This window comes from Calonectris borealis, chromosome 1 (assembly GCF_964195595.1).
Source record: "Calonectris borealis chromosome 1, bCalBor7.hap1.2, whole genome shotgun sequence".
NCBI lineage: Eukaryota > Metazoa > Chordata > Aves > Procellariiformes > Procellariidae > Calonectris > Calonectris borealis.
Genome location: NC_134312.1, coordinates 147690218 through 147716624, shown reverse-complemented (window position 1 = coordinate 147716624; position 26407 = coordinate 147690218). Strand labels below are relative to the sequence as shown.

At 43.9% G+C, this 26407-nt stretch overlaps 3 protein-coding genes across 10 annotated transcripts in view; 2 read left to right on the top strand and 1 right to left on the bottom strand.

Annotated features, from left to right (window-relative positions):
- EIF5B (eukaryotic translation initiation factor 5B) overlaps positions 1-319 on the bottom strand; it is a 39516-nt gene extending 39197 nt beyond the window's left edge. The window contains exon 1 of the mRNA XM_075135670.1: positions 106-319. The gene's annotated coding sequence lies outside the window, so the exon portion shown is untranslated. The remainder of the gene's footprint in view (positions 1-105) is intronic.
- Positions 320-413: 94 nt separating this feature from the next.
- TXNDC9 (thioredoxin domain containing 9) lies at positions 414-11330 on the top strand. Of its 4 annotated transcripts, none has more exons than XM_075135759.1 (5): positions 414-658; positions 2667-2883; positions 5178-5296; positions 7227-7481; positions 9795-11330. In XM_075135759.1, exons 2-5 carry the CDS (start codon positions 2695-2697, stop codon positions 9910-9912), a joined length of 681 nt encoding a protein of 226 aa, XP_074991860.1. In that variant the 5' UTR covers positions 414-658; positions 2667-2694; the 3' UTR covers positions 9913-11330. The 4 variants fall into 4 exon arrangements, with proteins under 4 accessions (XP_074991860.1, XP_074991869.1, XP_074991844.1 ...); XM_075135768.1 differs by lacking the exon at positions 414-658 and adding an exon at positions 835-868; XM_075135743.1 differs by lacking the exon at positions 414-658 and adding an exon at positions 845-950.
- Positions 11331-14701: 3371 nt separating this feature from the next.
- Positions 14702-26191, top strand: LOC142074818 (lysozyme g-like). Of its 5 annotated transcripts, XM_075135734.1 has the most exons (7): positions 14702-15266; positions 19635-19690; positions 21308-21382; positions 22200-22289; positions 23355-23551; positions 23806-23941; positions 24978-26191. In XM_075135734.1, the coding sequence occupies exons 3-7, from the start codon at positions 21340-21342 to the stop codon at positions 25106-25108; spliced, it is 597 nt and encodes a 198-aa protein (XP_074991835.1). In that variant the 5' UTR covers positions 14702-15266; positions 19635-19690; positions 21308-21339; the 3' UTR covers positions 25109-26191. The 5 variants fall into 5 exon arrangements, with proteins under 5 accessions (XP_074991835.1, XP_074991808.1, XP_074991817.1 ...); XM_075135707.1 differs by lacking the exon at positions 19635-19690; XM_075135716.1 differs by having other exon boundaries at positions 19635-21382.
- Positions 26192-26407: the final 216 nt, after the last annotated feature.

Genomic DNA, 26407 nt, shown 5'->3' with positions numbered 1-26407 from the left:
CAACGAGACTGCCTGAGCGGCCCGGCCGAGCCACGCCGCCGCCCGGCGCCCGCCCCCTACCAGCCCCGCCTGCCCTCGCCGAGGCGCCGCGCGGGCCGCCCTTACCTCACAGCATCACTCGAGGGGCCCAGCCCCGCCGCTCCTGGCCGTTACGCCCCCGCCGCGCCCCGACTCCCTGCGAGGCTCGGCCTCGGCCTCACACGCCCAACCCCGAGAATGAGTCCCCCAGAAAGGCGGCAGCGGCCCCTCCCAGCTCCCGCCGGCAGCCGTTACAACCGCCCGCCGCCGCCGCGTACCCGCCCCGCAGTGGTCGCACAGTGAGGTGAGGGGAGGGGCGGGGCGGGGAAGGACACGCCCCCTGATGGCCAAGCCCCGCCCAGAGCAGCGCGGCGGCGGCGGGAGGCCGGCAGCCTAGAGCGGCCCCGCTTTCGCGCGCCGGGGGAGCCGCGCCGCACCCCAGACGCGTCCGTTCGGCGGGTCAGGGGAGGGAAAGGTGGAGAGCGCCGCTGCGCACGCCGGGAGGAGCGCGCTTGCTAGGCGGACGGGACGTGGGTGGGCAGCGCGTCCCGGCAGAGCCAGTCCTGGCGGGGCGGGGCTAGGCGCGGAAGGGGCGGGGCCCTGGCAGACACACGCCCGCCCTCCTGGCTGCTGCCCGCAGGTGCGACACCCACACCAGCGCGGCGCATGCGCGCTGTGTGCCGGCCGCCGCAGTGACGCGCCCGTCGCCCCGGCCAATGAAGGCGTCGGGGAGCTCTGCGTGCGCGCGCACGCGGCAGCGGCCCCGCCCCGGCTCTCGCGAGACGCCGGCGGGGCGCGGCCGGCGGGCGGGGCGGGGAGAGGTGGGGCGCGGAGCGGCGGCGGCGGAGGGGTGAGCGGCGGTTGTGCGCCGGGGCTTCGGCTGTCTGTGGTGGGGGGCGGCGCGGCGCGGCCGGCACCGTGGCCGGGGGAGGGTGAGGCTTTCTCTGGAGAGCTCGTCAGGAGCTGGGTGGGTGGGCGCGCGGGCGACCGTTGTCTGTAACGGCTCCGCGGAGGCGCGCGGCGCCTGCGCGATGTCACCCCGTGTGCCGGCCCCCCCCTCGTCCCGCAGCCGGTGGTGCCCCTCGGCTGCGCTGCGGGCGGTCTCCGGGGGCGGTGTCGCCCCTCCCTGGCGGAGCGGGCAGGGCCGCGGCCCCGTCAGTGATGCTGAGTCCCCCGGGAGCGGGCCTTGGGCGCAGGCCCTCTGCTGCGTAGGAAACGCTTGTTGGCACCCAGGCTTCCGCGGCCCGGGGAGCCGAGAGCTCTCCGGGGACCTCAGGCTGTAGCGGGGGCTGGCTGGGGTTGATTTTCCGTTTTCCTTCCTGTTTGCGCGGAGGGCAAGCCTCCCTTTGCCCCAGCTGAGCAGGGTTCCCTCCCTTTCCTGAAGACCTAGTGCGCTCTGATCTCTGCTAGCAAGGTTCTTATTTCCTCCGGAAATACAGGAAAAGGGGATAGAAAACACTAACGGAGAGACTTTGTAGTTAGCAGCTTCGAGGAGAGGGACTCGAGGCGAGCTGCTGCAGGTCAGAGCAAGTGTGGCTGTGACACGTGTGGAGTGTGGCAGCAGGCTTAGCACTGCTGATGTTGCATTTACACTTGGAGTGCTGCCGCGATGTTGGTACTTTGCCTATCGCTACTTAAAATGCTTTCGTGCCTCTGTATGCAAGGTGTTTACAAAGCCAATGGCGTTGGTAGTTTGTCTGTTTTGAGATACAGACAAGACTACCCTTGGAACCCAAATTCAGCACATCAGATCCGTGGCCTGCAGGTTGAGAATCTGATTAGGGTGACTGTGCACTGTCCTTGTTTCAAAACTGTCACTCGTTACAGTGATAGTTTTTTGTAGTGTAAGGTTATTGGGGAGAACAATCAATTATGTTGCCCCAGCTCTTCATGCACCCCAGTCTTAGTATTTTGTGCCTTTTGAAGTGTTTGGGCAGAGAGAACTTTAGAGAAAATTATTTTAGCTGTGTTTCTTCACTCAGCAGTTCGGTAGTGGTTGTTGGGGTTTTTTAAATCCTTTCGCTGGCTGCCATAGCATGGTGTTTGCAACAGCAGTTTCCTTGTGCTAATTGAAGCAGTGTATTGGCCTACAGCATTTGCTGTTGAGTGCCTTGTCTGTCTTTTAGCTGAGGAGAGGAGTGTTAATTCAGATTTAAATATGTTAATATGCATCAGGTACTTAAAGTAATTGCATTTAAACTACTGGCAGACACTTATAGACTGAGCGTTGCTTAGACTTATTCGGAGGCATCTTACACCTCTTTCCAATAGCTTGGGGGTTTCCAGTTGCATCTTCTAGTTTCAGAATATTTATCAAAGGTACATGGATCTAGCTCAGGATGAGTGTTCCTTTGGAACTGGTGAATTTTACTTCTTTATATTGACGAGTAATTTCAGGTTCCTGTGCACTTTCAACAGCTGCCTTTGGGATTGAGAGAACAGGACTTGACTGGTATCTTTGTTGCCATCTGTGTTTGTTGTGAAAGTATTCTCTAAAGGGGGTTGCAATATAGAAAAGAATTACCTACTGTTATCTTCAAATAGCGTAGCATTTTGTTTCTCTACAATGTGAACTGCAAGCAAGAGAGGTCAGGCTTTTAATTAAGTGTTTGTATAAATGTTAATTCCATGTACCACTATTTCCACAGCTCTGAAGAGACCACTTTCTAGTTAAAGATGGCTGCCGATACCTCTGTTGAAATACTTCAAAAAGTTCTGGAGAATGAAATACTTCAGACTACCAAGGTTGTGGAAGAACGTCTGGATGCTGAAATGCAGAAGCTGGACCAAATGGATGAAGATGAATTAGAATGCCTTAAACAAAGGAGGCTTGAGGCACTAAAAAAGGCCCAGCAGCAGAAACAAGTAATTTCTGTAGTAATGTAGACTCTTGATGTGTACAGTGTAACAGACTTTTTGGAAATCCTAGGGAAATTGTATATGTGAACTAAGTGGTTTGGGGTTGTTCTGGTTTTGGTTTGGTTTGGTTTTTTCTTCTTCCTCACCTTTCTGTACTTACTAATTTTAAATTATTAAATTATCCAGGAAAGCGAGTGTCTGTCCATGTGCGCATGCTTTGTGGTTTTTAACAGGAGGAGAGAAGAACCTCTGTGATTGTTTACAATAAGGCTAGGATAGAGAGTCTCATACAAAGATTTGAGTGTGTCCGCATTCACTGAACATTGCTATCTGGAAGCATAAGCCTTGTAGGCAACCTAATCGTAAGCCGTTAGGCTCCTTAAGCTTCTGAATTCTGGAGGTTGTTACTTATGGCATGTAAGTGATGCATGCTCTTCTCTTAAGGTATTTTGTGGAAGAATAATACAGGGTCTTTCATTGTTCCTAGGGTGGAATCATTTGTCCCACTCCTTCTAACCTAATGAAATGTTGTCTTTGTATGACTGCTCATTTCTTCTTGCAGGAAAGAAATCCTGCTTTGGTCTCTGATACCTCATGCTAAATTGTGGTCTTTATATTCCCCAGAAAGTCTCTTTGAACATAGTTCTCACCAAAATTTTGGTAATGTATGGTGTGAGACTTGAATTGTAAATAGGGAAGCCATAGGTTTCTTAGATTACTCCATCTAAGCAAACCTAAACAATGAAATAGACTGGGTTGGGGGGGAGGTGACTGGGTTGAACAGAAATGCTCTGGCTGTGCTGGAACCCAAAAAAGTTGATGCCATGCTTTGAAACAGGAATGCAGTAAAATGGCATGGCATGGTTGGGATGCTGGAGGACAGGCAGTGTTAGCAGCTTTGATTCTCTAAACGCGGAAGTAGAGAAAGTGGCGTGCTATTTGCTTGTCTTGAAAAGTTCAGTTTATATTTGAGTCTAGTGTTTTGCAGAAGTCATAACACTTGGATGTTCTTGGATGTGACCATGTGCTAGTTCTCATGCAAAAACTTGTTCATGTCAGTTGATCTTAAGTCACTGTTCTCATGCATTTTCAAACGCAAATTTGAAGTAGGATGCTATTCAGTAAAAGGAGTAAGCTGCCACACTGTTCTGGAATAGGATTGTGCAGAGGGGAATTAATGCATACCCACTGTTGAAGGATAAGTCAGTTCCTGATTTGCATCATAATGACTTCTTCATGTGCTCATACTTCTATGCATTTTTAATGTGTACGATGTTCAGGAAATTCTTTGTTCTATCCTAATTTAGATTACAGGATATTTTCGGTTTGCTTGGAAACCCTTTTGTTTTTCTTCCCCGCCCTGCTCTGCTAAGACAAAACTGCAAGATCAAGAACAGTGATTTATCTAAATTTCCCCTCCCCACATTGGAAACGAAAGTTTTTTGTCAAGTTCTGTCATACTGCACTACTTCTAATCACTTCGCTTTAATACGCTACTATTAACTTTCAGTATTGTAGAAGCTGGGGTTTTTTCTTAAGTGCATTTGTTGAAAATCTAGAAGATTAGCTTTTTTGAAACTGTGTTTGCACACTTAATCAGGCAGATTTTGAAGTTGCCTGTAAATTTTAGCTTGTGAAATTCTGTTTCTCCATACATTTTGTGACCAATGGTATGCATGTGTTTTCTGAATGGTTTTCTGGAAGCCTGGCTCATATTAAGATACTTTCAGTGTATATTTGATAAACATCATCTGTTGCAGGTGAGTTAGTAGGCTTTTTTCTCACTGACTTTTTCATAGAGGGAAAAATTAGAAGAAATCCATTTTAATACGTGTAATGACTTGAATCAGTTTTAGACAAGAGTTCTCTGAGCGTACAAAAACATTTTAGAGAGAGTGGCCCAAGCTGTTGATTAGCAGTTTTCAAATGCTGAGAATTTTCTGTCATTGGTGTTGTCTTTGAACTAGTCTAGTGTTACTGAGAGGCTGCACTGCAGAAATTTGTGCAGCTCTGTAGAAGATTTGTATTTCCGAAGAAGTAAGGTAGCTTTACTGCTCAACCACCTATCTGTTGTTGAGAAAGAGGCAACCCAAAAGGATTGTCTAGCCTAGTGGCATTTGCATATTTTCAAAACAGAACTAAAGGGGGGGAAGTAATTTATTTCTTCTTGTACTACTATATGAAGTGGGTTTCCACTGCAGGCCCCCTCTTTTGTTTTTCTTAAATGCTATAGAGCTTGCATGACAGGTGCAGGACTAACAAACTCCATACTAATTATTTCCTTTTATGTTTTCCAAAAGGAGTGGCTTTCAAAAGGACATGGAGAATACAGAGAAATCCCAAGTGAGAGAGACTTTTTCCAAGAAGTCAAAGAAAGTAAAAATGTCGTTTGCCATTTCTATAGAGATACAACGTTCAGGTATAGTAAATAAGCTGTGCTCAAAAAACCTTTTGTTTATAGATGTGTGCAAATACAGACATGTTCTTTCAAATCCCACAAATAAATAGGCGTTTTTGGAAGTATTCAAATTCCTGCATTTTCTAAATCTCGCTCCCTTCTCAAGACATTTGGTTTTTTAATTTTTTTTTCCAATTCCAGTTAATCTGAACATGATTTGGCAACAATTAATACTCTGTTTCATAGTTGATTAGAATATAAGTGTATAACTTCTTTGACAACGTTTGAGAGTGTGATGTGTTTCATTATTGATTAATTTGAGGGAGCTAGGTCTGTAAAGGTAGTGACCCTACAGGAGCAGCATTTCAAAAAGATCACTTTGGTTATTCCAGGCAGAGATATTCTGGGCAGTTCTGGCAAACGAAAATAAAAATATAAACGAAAACTTGTCTAGGCATCTTCAGAATTTAACCTTTTGCTATGAAAGGATTTGTGGATATCAGTTGCAGCTGCTTTCCTTTTGTGCCTCTGCCTTTGTGATTATGTCACTTTTTTAGGGTGTGAGAGACCTAGATCTGAGAATACGTCCTGACTCAGAACAGGAACCTAAAATAAGATCTCCCACTTCCTTGGAAAAATTTCAGAAGTTCTGGGTTGTGGGCTGTTCCTCAGTGGGTCTGTCTTGATGTCTTCTGTTAAAATGCAGTTGCAAAGTAGAGTAGTTTGTTGAAATAGGAGGCAGTTGTCCTGTTTTTGGTTGGTTGCTTGTTCCCCCCCCAAGGTGTTATATGCTCTCTAGCTTATAGAATATAAACTGAAACAGCCTCAATGTGAGAAATTGAAAGAGGTCGAAGCTGGTTATGCAGTGAGGTATCTGTGTCCTACATTTTCTAAGTTAAATACTTTTCAGAAATACTGGAAATGGTTGTATTTGGCTAGCTTTTACTCAAAGAAGTTGAAAGACTGTCTCTGCAAATAAAGTAGCTTAGAACAGGTTTGGGTTGTTTGGTTCTTGTTTCTTGAACCAGCAAAGTCTGTAGACTCAGACGAGAAAGAACTTTAGAGAAAGTTCTTTGTAAAATGTGTTGCGCTGACAACCAGCTTGAAGCTAGTGTGTCAGGTTTACCAACCACAATATCATGTTGCTTTCATCCTTGCCCACTCCGGCTTTTTGATCTGCTCGGCTCTCCTCTTGAGTTAAAGGACAGTCACATTACAGAGTTCATACAGCTAAGCTAAACCGCTTAACGAAGACAATCCAGAAAGTTGAGATCGCAGGTGACAAATCCACAAATCTCTGCCATTTGGCAAGATCTTGAGCAGTTCTTGTTACTGTCCCTTAGCTGAGAAAGAATAATTGTATGCACACTCCTATTCTATTGCAACAGAAAAGTGAAATATTTTTGCCTATAGCACTACGGAAGCAGTCTGTGCAAATCACTTCCTCCCCCCCGTCCCCTGCCCCTTGTACAGTGAGTTACTGCATCTCAGTTGTGGAAGTTGTGACTGAAAAAAACCAAAACGCTGTAACATGTTGAGAGTACTTTTCTGAAGATGTGAAGTTCATTGTAGAGAAATTTTTCCAGCTGATAGCCAGTGAAGCTAGAGCGGGAAGAAGAGAAGTCAGAGGGAAGTTTCATCAATAAATGCAGGTCTCAAGAAGTGAGAGAGGCTTTCAGGTGTATGTGGGAGTAATTAGGAAGAAATTAGAGAAATGGATGGTGTAATTGTGCAATAAAGGTGCTCCAGGCTGTTATTCTATTAGTCATTAATTCCAGCTACCTTTGAAACACAGTTGCTCTTGAAACTAAATTCTTAATTAAAAAGGTCATGTCTGAGGAATTAACATGGTAGAACTAGCTCTTTACTGTTCCTTTTAAACTTTCTCTAAAATACATGGTTTTCAGCTTATTGATTCTAACACTTTATGTATTTGGATTTTTTTTCACAGGTGCCAAATAATGGACAAACATTTGAGTGTATTGGCAAAAAAGCACATTGAGACAAAATTCTTGAAATTAAATGCTGAAAAATCTCCTTTCTTGTGCGAGAGACTGCGTATCAAAGTAATTCCCACTCTAGCATTAGTAAAAGATGGAAAAACACAAGACTATGTTGTGGGCTTTACTGATCTTGGCAACACTGATGACTTCACTACAGAGACTTTAGAATGGAGATTAGGCTGTGCAGATATAATTAATTACAGGTAATTAATTGTTTTGTGATTGTTTTATTTTCAGATACAGTGCAAGGAGAACATGCTTGCAGACAGGAGAATCTGTAAAAGTTTGTAACTTTGATATGTTGTATGCTTAAAACACATGAGAGTTTAATCCAGTTATTTAAAAACTGGTGTATCTCTTGGCAAAGTATTGAGACATTATAATGAGTGTTACGTTGTCCTTTTTGTACCGTAATAAAAATAAACAGAGTTCTTGCCATGAGGTGTGTAGAGTAGCTACACTGCTTTGATATGGCCTCTGAGTCATGCATCTAGTGTAATCTTTTCTAAATCAGCTATAGATGCTTACATGTCACAGTTGCAATGCAGTAAAGTTTGAGCATTTTTAATCCACTTCAGAAAAAACTCAGCAAGTCATCCTTAAACTGCATCTTAGTCCATATTACGTACATAAATATGTTTGTTTTTTTTCCAAAGAACAGTACAGGAAGTGAAAATAAGTTGCGGAAGTGCAAATAAATTGTTTGTATAGCAGTACAGTATAATCATCATAAATCCCACAGTTAAGACTACTGAATAGAAGGCAGTAGAAGATAACTGTCACCACAATAGCCTAACTTTACAGGAGAATCATTTACCAGAACTTTGTGCTTTGCTTTCCAGTGTGGCTAAAACATCATCTTTATCTTTTTAGGTTAATTTTGCTCTTTTGTTTTGAATGTCTTTGGCTCTTTTTTTCTTGTTTTTTAAACTTCATTATCTGAATTTATTTCAATGCCTAATTTCCAAGTTTTGGCAAGAAGTGTTGTTGTACCTTAAAGGTAAAGAAACTACTGTTCAATTTAGCTTAGTAGCTGTTGAACAGATTAAATGACTGAAATGGAAATTTGTAGTTCAAAACAAGTGGTAATACCCAGTTCAGTAACAAGCAAATATGCAGGGGAGTGAAAGGCAGCTTGGTTATATAGTTTAGACAGCAACAGCCCTTTATGTGAGAAATCTTTCAGTGGAGTTGTACCAAGCTGCATTGAATTTGCTCAATGTTAGTACATTGGCTTACGGCATAATTTTACTTCCTCCTTGACTCTACTAGTACTGTGTATTCCACTCTTAGCTCTTTGTGGAGTGGGGGAGTTGTTTCATTCTTTGTTCATTTTGCCAGATCCTGAGTTTGGTACCCTGGCTTTGCAAAGTGAGCCACAATATCTGCACAGCCCAGGAGATCCATTCCAGGAGACATCCGTTTATGTACATGTGTTGCATTTCCACACTGCTCTGAATGTAATGTCCCGCTCTCTGGAGTTCCTGAAAAGGAGATAGTCCTCCTCAGAGCCTAGAAACAGTTCTTTTCCTTCAACCTGTAGGATAGCAGATGGTGTATTTAGGGGAAAAGCTGTTCAGGTCACGTTGTTTGACCAAAATCAGGATTCAAGGGGTGTGTTGACTCAGTACTGACATGTAATTAACTAGCAATCAGTGAACTGTACATTTAGGATCAATATCAACAAAATGTTATTTACAAAATGTTAATACCTAGAAATTTCTAAGCACCCTTTTACAGCTAATTCCAGAAGGTTCTAACTGCTCGCTCACTCGCTGACGCTTAGATACAAACCCCTCACGGGTCATGTGAGTGAAAGCACACACACTATTTTCTGAGCAAGGGGAGGGGATTCCCCTCCTTGCGCACCCCTGCTGTAGGAGGTGCGGGTGCTCCAGCTTTAAGTGAGCACCTGCTGTTGCCGACAACCCATGGACCCACACGCTGGTGAGAAAGCCCCCACAGGGTCGTACATGCACACTGAGGCGTGAGTCCCTCTGTACGCCCCTAACTGGAGCGCAGTATCTGATGAGGAAGCTGCTCTGTCTGGCCTAGGCAGAGATAATATAAGGTGACTTCTGGCAGTACAAAACCCAGTTTTGACGCATCTGTTTCTACTCCAAAGTCCCTGTTACAAAATTTTAGCTGCTTTTGTACTCTGGCTCCTCATTTGTTTTGAAAAGTCTCTCGGTAATTCCCTGGTTACTGTTTAATCTGGCAGATGGTCATCTTTAGCATGATCAGTTTGCAGCAAAAGCCCTTTCAGACAGTTTTTCTCTAGAGCTCCACTCACAGGTGCTGTTTACACTCACACTCCTGTCTGAATTACAGTTATCCAGGCCATTTTGTCCAGGATGTGCTATGCTAGCAATGCCGCAATGCTACTTAGGGTGGCTTTAGGGAGTAGGGGTTGTGTTCTCGTACAATATTTTCCTGGAGAAACAGGTAATTAGAGATGCTACTTACTGTCTGCATGAATACAGCTTTAATCAACATGCCTTTCTCTTTTCCTCTAGTGGAAACTTGATGGACCCACCTTTTCAAAGTCAAAAGAAGTTTGGAACAAGCTTTACGAAGTTGGATAAGAAGACCATCAGAGGAAAGAAATATGATTCAGATTCTGATGATGACTAGAAGAACAGCTAAATGTATTTGTAAATCATCTTTTGTTTATGCTTGGTACATTTCTAAGAATGTTTTTTATAAAGCTTACTGCTTTTCATTACGTCTGCACATAATGCTCATTTTTCTATACAGTTTTATACAACTGAGTCATAGCAGAAAAAAGCTTAATTTTTTTTTTCCCTCCCGTCTTTTGGAAGTCATTTGTAATTCAAAAATCTGAGTCCTTCTAACTAAATAACATGACAAATGATGAACTTTGTCTTAAGTATAAGTTTATGAAGTGTTTTGAAGTAAATGTTAGAAACTGTACCAAGTCAGATCAAAGGTCCTTCTGGCCCAGCATCCAGTCTTGGTCGCCAAAAGCAGATGCACAAGAAAGAGTAAGAACAGGGTGAGCAGTTAGCAATGCTTCCCCAGAATATACTTTAAGCAATCTGTGGCTTGGGGAACTCTGTATCTGAGAGCATTTGCTGGTTAAAATCATGGGAGAAAAATCTTTAAATCCTCATAGGATCCTAGCATCCACATCATATGGCAAGGAGTCCACAGTTTAACTGCATTGTGTGAAGAGGTACTTCCTATGTTTTCCTTGAATCTGACAGTTCAGGTTTTTTTCTAATTTTCTTTATTAAACGAGATGATAGACACTTTTTAAAAAGATTTTTCCCTATCAGTTCCTCTTCCAGTTGTCTTTAAATTTATTATTACTTATATTATAAGTAAAGCATCACAAAAATATTAGTAAAGGAATTGTGCATTTTAACAAATGATTGCTTATCTTATGGTGCCATATCATGACATTGAATAACTTAACTACATTGCACTGTAAGTTGTAAAAACAGTCATAACTTCTGTGAATTCTGAAATAGATGGTCAAGAGAAATGCCCTTTTACCATCTATGGACGCTGCATGTTAAAGCTGATACAGCGGGTAGTAGCACATAGCAACAAGCATATTGAAAACAGCCTTGTTCACAGGTTTGTATAATTCTGTGGTTTTGAATGTGTGGATTTTATAGCAGATGCTTTGTACAAGAAAGTAGAATAGAGAAAAGTATTTGGGAGAAACCTTGATCCGTTAAGTTTAGATATAGCGCCGCATACTGTGTACTGTTCTTCAGTAACGGACAGAATTTTCAAGGGAGATCTTCCTTGGAACACAATGTAAAATTTCTGGCTGTGTGAAGAGTTGATGAGTTTTCGTTTTCAAAAAAATAGTTTGCTGTGTGCTGAAGGACCCTTTTGAGGTGGTAGTTTGAATCCCGTTGGTCCAAAAAGCAGTGAAGTGGGTCTAGTTAGTCTTGCTGCCCTGTAGTGGAGAACACTTGTGATTGGGCCAGCCCAGCAATATATCTCTGTAAGTAAGTTTAAAAAAGTATATTTTATTTCTGTTCATGTACATTGAAATAAAATTATTTTAATTCTAATGTTGACTTTTGCATCCTTTCAGATAAGGTGGTCTAGGTGCTGTGGGTTATTTTTTTCTTTTAATAAGGTCCATCAGAAAGTTGCATGTGCTCTTTCTAGATTTCGAGCAAACCACGTGAGGTTCTATCTAACATTACGACATCACTTTGAGAAGGCAATCAGCTTAAGATGTACACAGCTGCCCGTTAATCTACTAGAAGCATGAAGTAGACTTGCTTCAAATTGATCTCCTTTTTAATGCACAAACTCTCTAAATGCACTAGAAAGTGCTCCTTTTTTTTTTTTTTCATCCAGTTGCATGAAATTTAATTTAGGAAACCAATGTTCCAACAGTATTTTTAAAAGTGCCTTGGCAGGACTCATCTCTGAGTCCTAATTATGTTGAGTAGGCAATGGAAATATAAAATCATGTCTAATGTAGTTGTGTGCTGTGTGGAAAAACGTGGTCTTGTCAGGATTCCAGCGTGGTGCATTGTAAGAGGTTATTCAGTTCCGTGTGTGAATAGCCCCATTACAAACTCAATGTAAATCCTAGTGAGAGTCTGTGCTTTCATGTCACTTTAAGCTGCTGATTTTTTTTCTAGGTTAATTTTCAGTTGGACCTCTTCCTTCATCTGGCTTATAGTATGCCCCACACACTCCAGTGCTGATACAAGGAGTTAGCAGGAATGCGTAGTTTGGGTAAAAGGGGAAGTTGAGACTGTTTGTACTAATAAGTTTAAATTTATTTTGAAGTGGCAGCCTCATAGATCTGTCTGCTTCAAGTCTTTACTTTCATGTCTGCTTTCTGCATTTTCTGTCTTGAATGGAGATTAAAACTGTCATTGAACAGTCCTCTTGGGAAGATCTCCATTCTTGATCTGCCTATTACTTTGAGATGAACAATTCAAATCCAAGAATTTTATTTTGGCTGAAAGTTAAAAATTCTTTAAGAACTGGAAAATTCTTCTAGTTTGAGTAGTGAGGAACAAATTCTTCTTCTACAGTAGAGCTCAGTGATTTTGCAGTGCAGATTAAATAATGAAGTGTCCATGATAATAAGACCTGGGTCAGCAAGCTAGAAGTGTAAACAATACAGAGAACACCAACTCAAACAAATGTCAGCTGTACAGACTTGAAAAGCACAAAGCTTGACTTTCTCAACAGCTATCTAGTGGCAATATGGCTGATAGATCAGATCATGATGATGATGTGCAATATCTAGAAAGGGTGCAGGTTGCATGTGATTAATTGCTTACAGCAGATAGATCATATGTGTAAGGACATGACTAAATAAGGTTCCTGAGGCTAGACTAATCACAAAATGGTACCTGGTCTGGCATGTGTTAGCCATGAAAGGGTATTATACAATAGGTGAGAAATGTTCACGTATAGCTTTTGAGGTTATGGGGCTTATGCATGAGTTCAGCATGTAAATTTAGTAATGATTAGCGCTTAAGTCTGTGCTTGATGCTTGCATGAAGTAATCATTGAAGAAATACATGGAGACAATAATAACCAAACGAGATCTGTGTGGTTCAGTTCTTAATGCTAGATTATCTGGACTTGACTGGGCACTCTTTGGTCTCTGATTGATCCGGCATTATGCTTATGATGGTCTGCTCAAGAAATCTACCCAGAAGTTAAGTGCTGAGTTGAGCTTTGGGATTTGGGAAGTGTGAAGAAGTCTGATCCCTGAAAGAGATGGGATGGGAAACAAACTCTGGAGAGGGCAACAACTGAGCAGCTGCTCTCAGACCCCATTAGTAGGTTGGATTGCCTGCAAGTGTAACAGAGGTCATTGAGGGAGGCCGACTCGAAAGAGGAGTACTTCCAGTACTTAGTTCCAAGTAATCTACATTGTGCTATTTCCCATCTAGAAAGTCTAAAAGGAATACTTTTCTACAGGAATTTCTATAGAAAATTTGGACTTTGAAGAGTACGGTTTCTAAAACAAGCCCTTTGTCTTCCATGTAAGAATAAAGCCAGTCTCCTCAACCCAGTGTGAGGGATGCTGTCATTTTGTCTCTCACATACACACACAAGCAAGCAAGCAAGCACAAGCTGATGTAGAATAATATGGCTTTTGTACTCATTGCATATGAGTACAAAATATGCAATATTTTGTGTATAGCTGTGTATTCCACTTTTTTAAAGGAAAATTAAAATAGTGGGTTGATCTGTCTGTCTCTTTAGAACAGCTGTATACGACAGTTCGAGAGTGACAGAATTTAAGGAAATTTTCTCCAGAATTTAAGGAAAGCCTCTCTAGGAATCTGAAGTGGAGGATACTTGATGTTACAGTAGACTATTTTAGAACTGTTCTGTGGGGTATGTTGCCCCTGAGCCCTCTTCAAAGGATAAATAGATAAATAGGTTCCACCACATTTGAGCAAATTACTGCTCTGAAGGTCTATTCTGATCTTTCATTCTTGGATCATGCTTTGCAGCCTTTGGTGTTAAGCCTGTCAAGCCTGTCTGATATGGTTGTGGTGATCCAAGACATTCCAGTCTTCCAGATGGAAGACTTGTCATCTGTCCCCCTGGAGAGCACCATTCTGTATCGTATGCTGCAAAAGGGAACATATGCCCATATCTTCTTCATCGATTTAAGCTAACACATCAAACCGGCTAAAGTAGTACATAGGAGACCAGAGCATCACCCAAAAAAATCTTGTTCAAATTTGGTGTATTAATTTTAAGTGCATGTACACTGAGAGATATTTGATGCTTGTTGATAGAAAGGGAGTAGTTAAGAAAACTTGCTTTTTGACATCCCATAAGGTGCATGTTCTAAGGCTACTTTTTTTTGGATTAGCTATTACAGCCACGGCTTGAGCTGCCTAAAGTAAACCATCACTGATCCAGGAGCCATGTAGCTGTGTCAGCTCAGTGTTGAATCTCTGTTAATATACTTTGTCAAAAAACTTTGTGTTTTTTGAACACAACCTGTTCAGACATCATCTGCCTGGTGGTATGATTTCAACACGTGACTCATAAAAAAATTAACCTATCATCTGCTTCACAAACCATGCAATCTCCAATAACCACTGGCTTCTCCCAAGATGACATTGTATGAAAATCAGGTGACTGTAATACACAAAACCACATTAATTCCTTTCCTTATCTTCTTCCTCCTTGCTAATTATTTCTTTTGTTATTGTGCTGCCCTAGAAAAAAGTCTGAAATTGTTTCCTGTTTGGTTTCTACAATGTTGACAGTCCTCAATGCTTTGTATCATGAATTCCAGGCACACAGAAATGCTCTTAATAGTTATCATGATTAATGGGTAAAGTTAATAATTAATTATTAATGGATGTTAGTTTGACATCCCTGTGAGTCATGAATGTTCTATCCTCATTTTGTATGTGGGAAACTGAAACGAGACCTAGGAACATCAAGAACTAGGTGCTCCAGTATCTCATTTCAGTCTCTTCCTGGAATCCAGATTTTGGGATTAGGTGTGTCAGTTTCCTCTCCAGCGGATGGTGCCCTGGGGCAGGATCCAAGGTATCCGGAAGGCTGATGGGCGCTGCCGAAGTGAGCAACTACAAGGTGTTTTACCCAAGCGTGGCATTCCTCTCCGCCTTTGCTTCTGAAGCTTTGTAGAGCACCGCGTCAGGCTTGTGGGACTGGAAAGAGGGAGCAAGAGAAAATGTGACATTGTAGCTTAGGGCTTTGAGAGGAGATGGGGTTCTCCTCCCTGTTCCCAGTGCTTTCTGTATTTTCCACACTTAGTACAAAATAATATGTTGATTTCTACACACACACCCCTGCCCTGTTCAATATGAAACACCAAGGCAGTCTCGTGAAGCTGATGCAACTGTGTCCCTACAGGGGCTGTAGGGCCATCCTCTTGTCTTCCCACCGACTTCCCCTGTGGCTCTGGTGTTCTCTGCTGTGCAGTAACACAACCTCGACAGGCTGAAGAATGAACACACGTGCATCCAGTCTTGGTGAGGAGCGTAAGTGCTTTACACAAAAGGGAGGTTAGCGTAGGTTTCTGCCTTCGTGAGGTTATATTCTAAGATTGATCTTGCTTCTGCCATGGCTGGTTTAAACAAAGTAGGCATCACAGCCACTTTTTGTGAGTAAATGTATGAGCGTGCGCTATAAACTCCCACTCACCCAGAGATCTTGGCATTGGGATGCAGAGTCCAGAACTAGACTTTGGGATGTAAGGACCAAGCTCCTCCGGCTGGGCCACTTTAGCCTCAAAAAGGAGCAGAAGTACATCTCAGCCAAGTACTTGGAACACAGTTTTGAAGCATGACAGTGTTTTGATTTGTGCTTTATGAGCATAAACCCTCTCCTGCCTGGAACTTCAAATGACTTACTTTAGGTGATAGATCTGTCTTTAAGCTGGGATGTGAACTGAGGTCTCATAAGATCCAGTCCAGTGACCTCTGCTAGAACACCTTTCCTACAGTAAAATTCAAAGTCTCGTTTTAGAGAATAGAAGGAATGTTTATGAGGAATTCCTCCCTCATAAACACTTCTGGTCTTAGTTATTTTACATGATGGCTAGAGAGATGCTTGTGCAGAGTGGGATGTCATTTCAATGCCCATCTGCATTCTTCAGAAAGGCAAGATAAAGGAAGAGATTGGGGCCTTCAGCACCTGTTCACTTCTGAACACAGTGAAAACTGAGCGCCTCATGTCTTACAAGTTTGAAGACCTTTGCTATCATTACTTACAGGTATACTAGACGTAGAAAAGAAAATCTATGGAAATGTAATTATTAAGCTGGCTGAATCCCTTTAAAAATTGGGAAAGACAGCTCTAGAGGGCTTGTTTGAGATGATGCTACAGATGCATCATTAACTGGCCAGTTAGGGGTAGGCATCCAACATGCGTCAGCTGTCATGGGCAGCTTCCCTATAAAGCAGTTATGAAGTCTGTGAATACCCGGTGTTACCTATAATTACATCCCAGACAAAAGGAAAAACCTGAGAAACGCATCTACCTGACAATGTTATGAAACCAGAGTTGAAACTCACAACAGAGACAGTAATTAGTATGAGTATTGTTCCAGGTAATTTTAGATAGTATTCTCACCACGCAGTGAAACGTGATGCTGTAACCTGCAACCTGAAGGAGAATAGCAAGTGCAATAATACACCATGCTTTTCAAAATGATGGTCCGTTTTGATTGCATCTCCATTAAGTGGAATGAAAAAAGCCTCACCCTGGTAAGATCACTTGGCATGAGGAAAAAAAAATAAAGTGAAAATCTGTGAGTAGGAAAGAACTGGTGATATTGAACCTTGGTGTGCTTTAGATCTCAGCTGTGCTCCTTTCTAGCTTATGTAAAACAGGTGGAAAATGCTATTCTGTCAGGTAGCATTTTTTGTCTACTCTGTACTCCCTTTAGCGCAGTGTAACTAACGGTGTCAGCAAAAGACCATGGGGAAACTGTGTCTGTGGTCACTGACTGCAGTTTATTGCCAGGGTGCCCCTGTGAATACCAGGAAGCTTTCCTGCTTCCTAAGTTTAAGAAGATGCAGATACAATCTTTCCTTGACTTTCTATCCCCTCTCTCCCGATCGCATGCTGGGCTGACCAAAATCCAGCACAAGGGGAATATGTACTGGCATCCTTCTTGTTTAAACATTACACAACAGCAGAAGGAGTTTAAAATTACAGGATCGAGGTTTTTTTTTAAATTATAACATTTGTGTCCTTTTCCTTTAATATTAATTTAATAATGACATCATATTTCCATGACTTTCATATATTTTCCCTACTACCAAGCCTGAGGGTTAGCAACTTGCTGTCCTTCTAAATGAGAGTCTTGCAATATCATATGAATCCAAAAACCTGTGCTTCTAAACAAAACACCAAGAATAATGAAGAAAAATTATAAAAAGAGGTATGGTAGTGTTAGGAGAGAAGGTAACATATTTCAGGGACATCAGTCCAGCACATTCCTGGATCTCTCTTTATGAAGTCTAGCCATTTAGAAAGAGCTGCTTTAGTCATATGCACAAAGATGCCTTCTAACTCATCCCCGCTTCAGCTTATCGAAAGTAGCATCATATCACAGCTGTGTACGTCCCTTCTGTCGGGTTATGCGCTGTCAGAGGTAGACCTTATCTGACTCTTGAATTATTTTCCGAATTAAATCTAGCACAAAAATGAACAATTGTGCCAACCAGTGACAGATGCAGCCCACTCCCATATAGCGGTTCACCTGAATCCGATGCTCTGGGTTTACAGCCCCACAAAGACCTTGGAGCAGAAGATGGTGTTTTCTAACATCTTGCAGGTCCCTTTATGTGGCAGTGCCTTGGACAAGTGCACTGGCTTAGAGCCCTGCCCCATTCAACATATGTGAGCACAACCTTGTTTCCACAGGGACTGCCTGCTTTCGGCATTCACTCTAAAAGGCAGTCGGCAAATTTTGTGAGGATAAAGAGGTTTTTAGCACGAAACAATCCCATTCGTAATGCTGCTGAAAAAATATCCTCTTATTTGGCCTTATACTGGAAATTGTGTGAATACAAAGAATCTGTCGCAGGGACCTAAAAGCATACAGCAGCACAGATAAAAATAATTATACTTAAAACATAACATGCACCATTCAATGAGTTAATAAAGAGCAATGCAGAGCAGAGCAGGCATTAAGAATTCATGTGTCAGTAGTGTGAAATGTAGAAAATCTGTGATTACGGGGGTAATAAATGAGAGAGAAAATACATAGCAAAGATGAACAGTATTTAAATTCAAAACTTTATCCTAAGGACTGTCAGCAAGTGGCCAATGCATTAGGAAGGAAATCTTACCGAAGGTCAGAGGCTCCTTTTCAAAAAAATGTTCCAAGTCATCAGCCTGAACATAGGTTCAACGACAGAGGAACACTAGTTTATTATTACCAAGATGATACTGTTTTTATAAACAGTTGTTTAACAGGATGTTAATACTAAATTATTTTCATCTATTTGAGAGAACAGATCTCTTTCTAATACAGATTATCTTGTTCTGTAGAAGGCACAACTGGGTTTGTTGCCATCAAGCTCTGCACTCTGACCTTTTCCCAGCTCATTTCTTCGGGCTTTCCTCCTGTCCAGCATTTCTTCAGTCACTATTTGCTTTTGAAAAGATTAAAGTCACACTGTACATGTGATATCTGTTTTCTACCTGTTATTTCCAAAGATACCACATAGATTCTTACCTTACATTATGTCAAACATGACCTTTTACTATTTAAAATGTTAAAGCCCAGTAAAAGAATTAAGTGATAGTCTGGTCTGAATATACAATAAGAGATCAGGTTTGTACATAAAGAACAAATGTCTGGCCTTGTTGTAATCTTTGGGAAGATGTCTATAATTTCCATGTTTCATCCAAATAAATGTTTTATACTCATGTTTTATACTCATGTTTTATACTCACCTTAACTCATATCCCAACCCTCCTGTAACAACAGGGCTAGGTTCTCCAGTGAAGCTTCCCTCCTTCATACTAACTCAGGATCTAAGTCCATGATATTTCTGTTTATTGATTTTTAAGATGACAAGGCCCACTTGATCATCTCCTGTGCTTTACAGACTAATAACCATCGCTTGGTTTTGAACCCAGTAATTAGTATCTGGCCAAAACAGTGTTTCCTACCTGCCACAGCTCACGCTCAAAAGAAAGCAATGGGAATAGGTGGATTTGTGATGTATTAAACACTGAAGAGAGAGCTACTGGAAGAAAATCTTGCTTTCCTAGCCTCCATGCATGCTGGGTAGTGTCTTGGGAAGAGAAAAATGTGGGGAAGGGGACAGGATTGAAGGGCACTGGCCTCCCAGACCATCTTTCCACCTCCAAGTGACTCAGATGTTTTACACACGTGAAAAGTCTCTCGACCACAAGGTGCAAGTCTTCCAGAGACCCTCTGTGTGCCCCCACTGGCTTCAGCTGCTGAGAGACCAGTTCCCTTCCTCCTCATTTCGGCTGCAGCATCCTGCCTCCTCAAAGCTGAAAGTCAAACCCTGCCTCTGCTCTCAAAGTGTTCATGTCACCCTCCTGAATTAGGCTTGCTGCAAGCAATGGAGCAGTGAGATGCTTTTCTTTAATTGTCCTTTTTGGAATTCATATGAAAGTATGATATTCAATTAAAAGCTTGCCAATCTGAAATCATTGAGGAAACGAGACAAAAACCCTTCCAGAAATGTGTCCAGACTGATCTGAGATGTAAAGCAAGGAGAGCGCTAGACAGGGATCTGATTTTTGCCTGGCCTCTGCCACTGATTCACTGCAATGCTTTCTGCGAGTCATTTATTGTATATCAATGTGCTTATTGATGGAGGAAAAACAGTATTTATTTCCTTTCACAGAGTTGTCCTGAGCCTTACTAACCACCGCTTGTGCAAATCTTTGGATGAAAGGAATCGTAAGAGTTCTAAGCTCTTAATATGTATTACTTATTGTACTTTAAAACAAATGTCATCACACTAGGTAGGAATTAACATTCCAAAGCCCATAGGGTGGGTACCTTTTCATACACGTATATATAAAAGTCATCAAGTGACCTGCCTCAGAGGAAGGCCGATTGAAGACAGGTGAGTCTGAATTCACTCATGGAATATTTATTTAGAGCCAGAAGCCTTGATTTTGCTTTGATTTAGCATTTTGTCAATATTGTGATTGTTATGCTCTTTCTACTTAAGGCCTGTGGTGATTTTTGTGATGGCAGGGAAAAAAAAAGGCTGATAACTTAAAACTTTATAATATGGCAATTTTGTGCATGTGGAAACAGCTACAGCCTGTAGTTCTTGATGGGGCCCGGTATGGATTTGCCATTGAATGAATAGGTATTGGGTCAAGCTATATTGATCCAGGCTTGCAAATATTCACTCTTAGAGCTCAAACTGAGCTACTGCGTGCACCCAGCTCCAGCCGAGGGTGTTTGCTGGCCTGAATAAGCTCACTCAGGACAAGGGAGTCTTTCTGATGACACCAGTGGACTATTTGTGTTTGTGCATTCATGCAGTTTAGTTTGCAGTAGAAATACAGACTAGAGAAAAGGTCACACGTTATTAAAATCAATAAGGCATTTTCAAGTGTTAATAGTGTTGTGTGATGATTGCCTATAAGACTCGTGGTGTGTTTTGTGTTTGAAACCCTCTTAGGGAAAAAGAAACATTTGTAAGCCGTAAAAAATGCTCAGTTTAAATGCACTCACCAGCAAGGCAAGTACAGTCAATGTTTTTTCTAGTTGATAGCTACTATCTGATGATATTTTGGGATTTTATTAACAAGCACCACAAACGCATTTATTACAAAAGTGATTATCTGCCATTATCACACACAGGAATTAATGCAGAAGTGTTATTTCACCAGCAAAATCTTTGCCTTGCATGAGGGTCATAGCAGAGAGGGTCATATTGCTTGATTTTTGAACACTTGTTTTTCCAAAAGCCAAGCAAAAATTCCATTGCGTTTTGAACAGAGAGACAAAGGATGTGTGCACTCTGTAGCACATTAGACTTCAAACACCTATATAATTAAAACAAAGGTACTGTACCTTCTCATCATAAAGACATGCTACAGGTGTTCAGGAGGGGCCATGTGAGCAAGCGATATAAAGTGACAGGGGCTGAAAAATCCCTGCTGGCCCAGGCTGCCGACGGGGACCTCCCTGCTCCCGAGCTCCCCACGCTCGGTCCTTCTGTCTCGATGTGATGGTGTAGCGGCACACGAGACGGAGGAGACATTCAGCCGCAGGAGAAGCCTGTATCCCCCAAACAAGGAGGAAATAAGGAGCAGATGGGGCTCCCATCACTTGCTTTTCCTCCCACCACCGCTCTCTGAAGCTGGCGGCTGCACCCCGTGCTGGGGTGAGGGGGGGAGCATGCTGCGGTGAGGGTGCCTCCGCTCCCCAACCTTTGGCTAATGCCACCCCCGTTCAGGGCCTTGGGATGGGAGCTTTTGGCACGCAAACTTTGCTCCACGGCTTTTGAACATCAGCACTGATTTCTTCACGTTTTGCAAACCGCTCTGTTTCCAGGTCTCCTGGGGCAGCTGAGGAGAGCCATCACCATGATCCCCGCACTGCTTTTGTTGGGCCTTATGGCCCTTGTCGGTGAGTTGGGGTTTGGGTTTGACTTGCTGTCGAAAGCACCCCAGGAACGGTTTGCAGAGGGACGAGGCGTGTGGTCAGGCCTGAGGTTCCCTTTCTGCGCGGCGCTGTAAAACCCTCTGCAGCTGAAGGTCCTCGGCTGCCATTTGAGGCTGCTTGCCACCCACCTTGCGTCCTTTAAACCAGCACGTCTGGAGTACGGGACCGACACCAAAAGGGAGTCACAGACATACCTCCTCTTGATTTTCCCAGCTGACCTTATCCAATCTCTCTGCCTACTCAGAAATGGTCTCACAAATGTCGCAGGCTGTCTGGTGGAGGCTAGTCATTCCTCGGTTACCGAGGAAGCAGGGTAATTGGCCCAGGCTGAGGCAAGCACTCTCCTGAATTAATTCCTCACCAGGTTACGGAGGGATACAGGAGACATTCCCAGCTGGGATGCTCAGGTACTGCCAGCTGTCATCTGAGGGGTCCCGGACATCGGAGGGCATCAAATGGGAAAAACCCTCTGAAATAAATGCAGAGGCTGTGGTTCCCCTCTCCCACACCAGTCTTTAGACCTGACAGGGCAGATGCCCATTCATCTAAATTGTCATTAGCTTCATTCGCTTCACCCTATTCAATTAGAAAAGAAAAAATTTCTGTTCTCTAGCTTTTGTTGATAACGTTACTGATGGAGAACAGTGGCAGCGATACAAGCATGGCCAACACAAGGTGATGTGGATGAGTCCCTCATGCTTGACTTGTACTCACTTGCAGCATGCTGTATGATATTGCTCTGAGATCTTATGTCTTCAAACACCTCCATTTAATTTTTCAGCTCCATCCATGAGTTACAGTTGCTATGGTGATATAAATACTCTTCAAGCCCCCATGATGTCCTGTACAGCCGTAAGAGCCCCAGACTGTGGTAGGTATCATTCATTGCTTGATTTGTCAACCTGTTTGTACCTGACAAAGAGATGCTTCACCTTCCATTAAATGTGATGCAACTATTAAATTAGCCAAAAGGAAGAAAGCAACACCTCCCCTCCCCAAATGGCAGGTGCTGTGAAGCCTCCAAACCTGGTGGGAAGCAGGAGGACAAACTTCAGGTCCCAAAGTCAGGATCCTTAGCCTCTAAGCGAAGGGAAATGGCACAACCCCTTTTCAATCAAAACAGTTTCTTCATCAGCCAGGACTTTAGCATCAGCATCCTCACAAAACCCTGGGGCCTCTTAGTTCGAAGGGGAAGATGCGCAGAGCCAGGTCCTGAGTGCTGGCGTGTTGGCTGAGCTCACCAGCGGTGACTTGCCAGAGACACATTTTGCAGGGGGAAGGTCCCAGGTGTGTAGTCATCCTACCTCTGGGTGACCCATTTTTGGTAACTCCTTCCCATTTCCCTCTTTCTTGCCTTGTTTTATTGCCCTGTGTCACTGCACAGCTGACTACCTCAGGTTCATAGTGCCCAGACCTCCAGGGACTTTGCCACGTACCTCAGACGTAGACACCTCTGAGGCAGACACCTGACTGCAGGTGTCCAAGCGTGGATCTGAATCCGCTTGCTTGTTTTCAAGCTGTTCCAAAATTACTTTAAAAAACCCCACCTTTCTATACGCAGACTAACAATGTAGCTGTTACTATTTGGCAGGTTGGTAGTAACGCATCTCTCACTTTTTTCAAATGCAATTTGAAATTTCAATTTTCCAAGTCCAGAGCCTCATTTCCAGCGGTGCAGCGGCAGAAGAGGACCACGAAGGCGCAGTCCCACTTCCCGGGAAGCTGCCCTCTTCCCCTCCTCGCCCTCGGGCACTGGCGCGGCAGCTCCCTGGCCACAGTCAGAGCCGACAGGGCTGTGCTTGTTCCTCAATCACCACTGCCTGACTCGGTGTAGCTGCGTTTTCTTCCAAACTCCTTCGATACACCCGCTCAAGGGGAAAGCGAGGGCTTTTTTTGGACGGGAGGGTGTGTAAGTCTGCCTTTTCCTACGCTGCAGGACTTGCCATGGTACGCAGGACTGCTGAGGCAGATGTCGTACGCCTGAGGAAATATGAGATCCCTATTAAGAGAGTAGCCAGAAACCTGTGCTTGGACCCGGCGCTCATCGCTGCCATCATCTCGCAGGAGAGCCGCGTCGGCATGCTCCTGGACAACGGCTGGGACCAGGAACGGCAGAAGTATGGCTTGATGCAGGTACATCGGGATGATAAGTATGAGTAACAGAACAGTAATGTAGTGTATATCCCAGGGCCTTACCGTAGCACATGACTGTTCCGTGTTCGAGACAGCACTTAAATGTGTTCCCTCTACGTCAAAGGTTGTGCTTAAGTGTTGTCCCGAATAAGGTCACTTCAATGGGTCACAGCCTGGGAGTACAAAGAAGAGGGGGAAGCTACAGTGATGGTTGTGTTCAGAGGGAAAACGATTTTCTTGCTCAACTTTTCTAGCTTGGTGGGCAGCAACGCCCTTTCGGAATGTGGGATAGTGAAGAACACATAAATCAGTGCTCAACTATTCTGGTTCTTGCAATTAATGAAGTACGGGCCAGACATCCTACCTGGACCTGGGACCAGCAGCTGAGAGGTACGTGATGGGCTATATACTAGAAAGGGACACGCTGAGTGATGGGAGTGCTGTGCATTTGTTGGTGTCACTTTTAAGGGAAAAAGAGCATCAGTCTGGCAGATTTTACAGCATCTCTTACCAAAAAGAGCCCCCAGAGTTTTCTAGCTTAAAAGAGGTAATCCCAAAACAGCAGACTGCCAAGAGTTCTGAATATAGACTCAGCCTCCCAGCTCAAAGCCCTGTCCACAGGGCCTCCATGTTTCTGCCTGCAGAAGCTCCTTCTGCTGCCAAGCTCCTTGGCAGCTTTGCTGCAGCAGGAAACCAGCCCAGCCTGGGAGCTGCCGCAGTGGCACGGAGGCACCCCGCGCAAGGCTGGGCAAAGGTGTCGGGCACAGCCTCGGCAGGTTGCCCCTTGACTTCAGTGACAAACGCCCACAGAGGGCCACTACGTTGAGCAGCTGGGCCACCATTGGTGAATGGTTGGATCCAGGACCTCCTTAAATTGCCTGGAAAAGGCATTGTGCTCAGTGAACATGAACAGGTCTCAAGTTATCCTCTTATCTGTTCATCCTACAAGTGAAACAGCTGTCAGGTGGATAAAAAAGGTAGAAACCAACCAACCAAAAGCCATTGAGGAAGATGGAAATTGAGGCACCGCTACACAACAGGCTTATCGTGGCAGCATGTTAAGTGTCTAGGAAGCCTGGGATCCAGGTTTGCTTGTAGTCCATATTATCTGCATGTTGGTTTGTTCACCCTATGCTATTTCTTACTCTCCTGTCCCTGTTCTGCCACTGCCTTTTTAGATTACATTCCTCTCTGGGACCAACGTGCCGTTCCCACCTGCATTTGGAGAGAGTCATGAGTTCCTTCACTATAGAAATAAGGACTTTGCAAAATCAGTCACTTTTCAACAATAATGCACAATTAGCAATTTCCCAAGAAGTTGTGTAGGTTTGGTGAGATGCACGGTCCTTTTGGCTGGGAATTTTTACTTTTAAATCTCTATTTCTTACTTATAAGCCCATAACAACTCATTCTTAACTTTTTCCAGGGGGGATCTGCACCTACCGTGCAAAAATGGGCAACGTCCAGGTCTACGAGGAAGACCCATGCGACAGAGACAACTACTACGTCAACAGCGTGATTAGGCGAGCTCAGTACTTTAAAAGACATGGGTTCTAGCTCATAAACCTGCCCCGCCACCGAGCCTCTCCTCTACATAGACTAGCCCAGTAGTGATCGTAGTACCCAGAACAGTTCCTCAGGTCTCCTGGCAGGACCGATGCTGGTGGCAACGGCACCTTGCTCGCTGCAGTAAACCCCAGCTCCCCACTCACCGATGGACGAGCTCAGCACTGCCTTCCAGGGGAGCTGCAGGGACTTGCAGGGCCAGGGACATGAGGTTGGGGCCTTTTAAAAGGCAGGCGGGGACAGACCAGCGATAGTTTAAGTGCTGGGTGAGGAAGGTGCCTCCTCTCATTTGGAGCTTAACCCAGGGCTGTTCGTGCATCCCCCAAGTACGGGCGTGCAAGCAGCTCTCCACGGGCATCAGCTGTGCTCTTCCCATCTCTTCCATCCACCTCCTTCCCTCTCCTTGGCCAACAAGGGGCAGAAGCCCCAAAATGGAAATCTTCCTTCCCCTTGATTGTGCTAGCTACTGGGCAATGAAGAGACTTCTCAACGAGCCTCTGGTCTCTGCATGTTTCCGTACTAGCTCTGTATTCCTGTGGCCAGCCTTCTGGGGGACAACGCTACACACGATTCTGTTAGTCTCCCAAGCCATGGAGCCCACAGCTGTGGTGGGGCTGCTGAAAAGCAGGGTGGCCTCTTCAGGGTGAAAAGCAGCCTCACACAGGGGAAATCCTCTATATGGGAAGTATTGCAAGTGCCATAGCAGGCATGCAAAACACCTTTCCATTAGAGAGCAGCCCTCCAAGCAGGAGCCGGCCCCGTATCTACCCACTACGTATCTACACACCCCACATGTGAGCTGTATCACAACAATAGTGTTGGTAAAAAAAACCCACAACCTTTCCTGCTTTAGCTTTGGCACCTTTATGCTGGGTTTCCTCTAAGTTTAAAAGTGTTTCAGCATCTGTCCCTCTGCCAGGAATCCCTAGTTCTAATTAGGAGTGAATTAGCTCTGGGTTTATAAGCTCTGTTTGAAAGTGTTCTTTAATGTGGATGGGTCTGGGTGCAAATTTAGGTTTACTGAGAATAATACTGAGAAGAAGAAAGAAAATAAAGATAAATGTTGAATCTCAATCTTTTTTTTTTTTTCAATTTCATGGGGCCCAGTGGGCAGCAACCTGCAGCTTGAATGAGTAACCCAATTCGGTACTCTTGGAATGGGTGTAAAACGCAGTTTGAGAACAGGGAGAGGAAAACGGTGCTGCAGACTGGGGTGGGTGAGAAGATCTGGGCTGGGAGGCAGGGCCTGAGGCAGCCCGAGCCCAGCCTCTCACCCCATACCTGTGAACA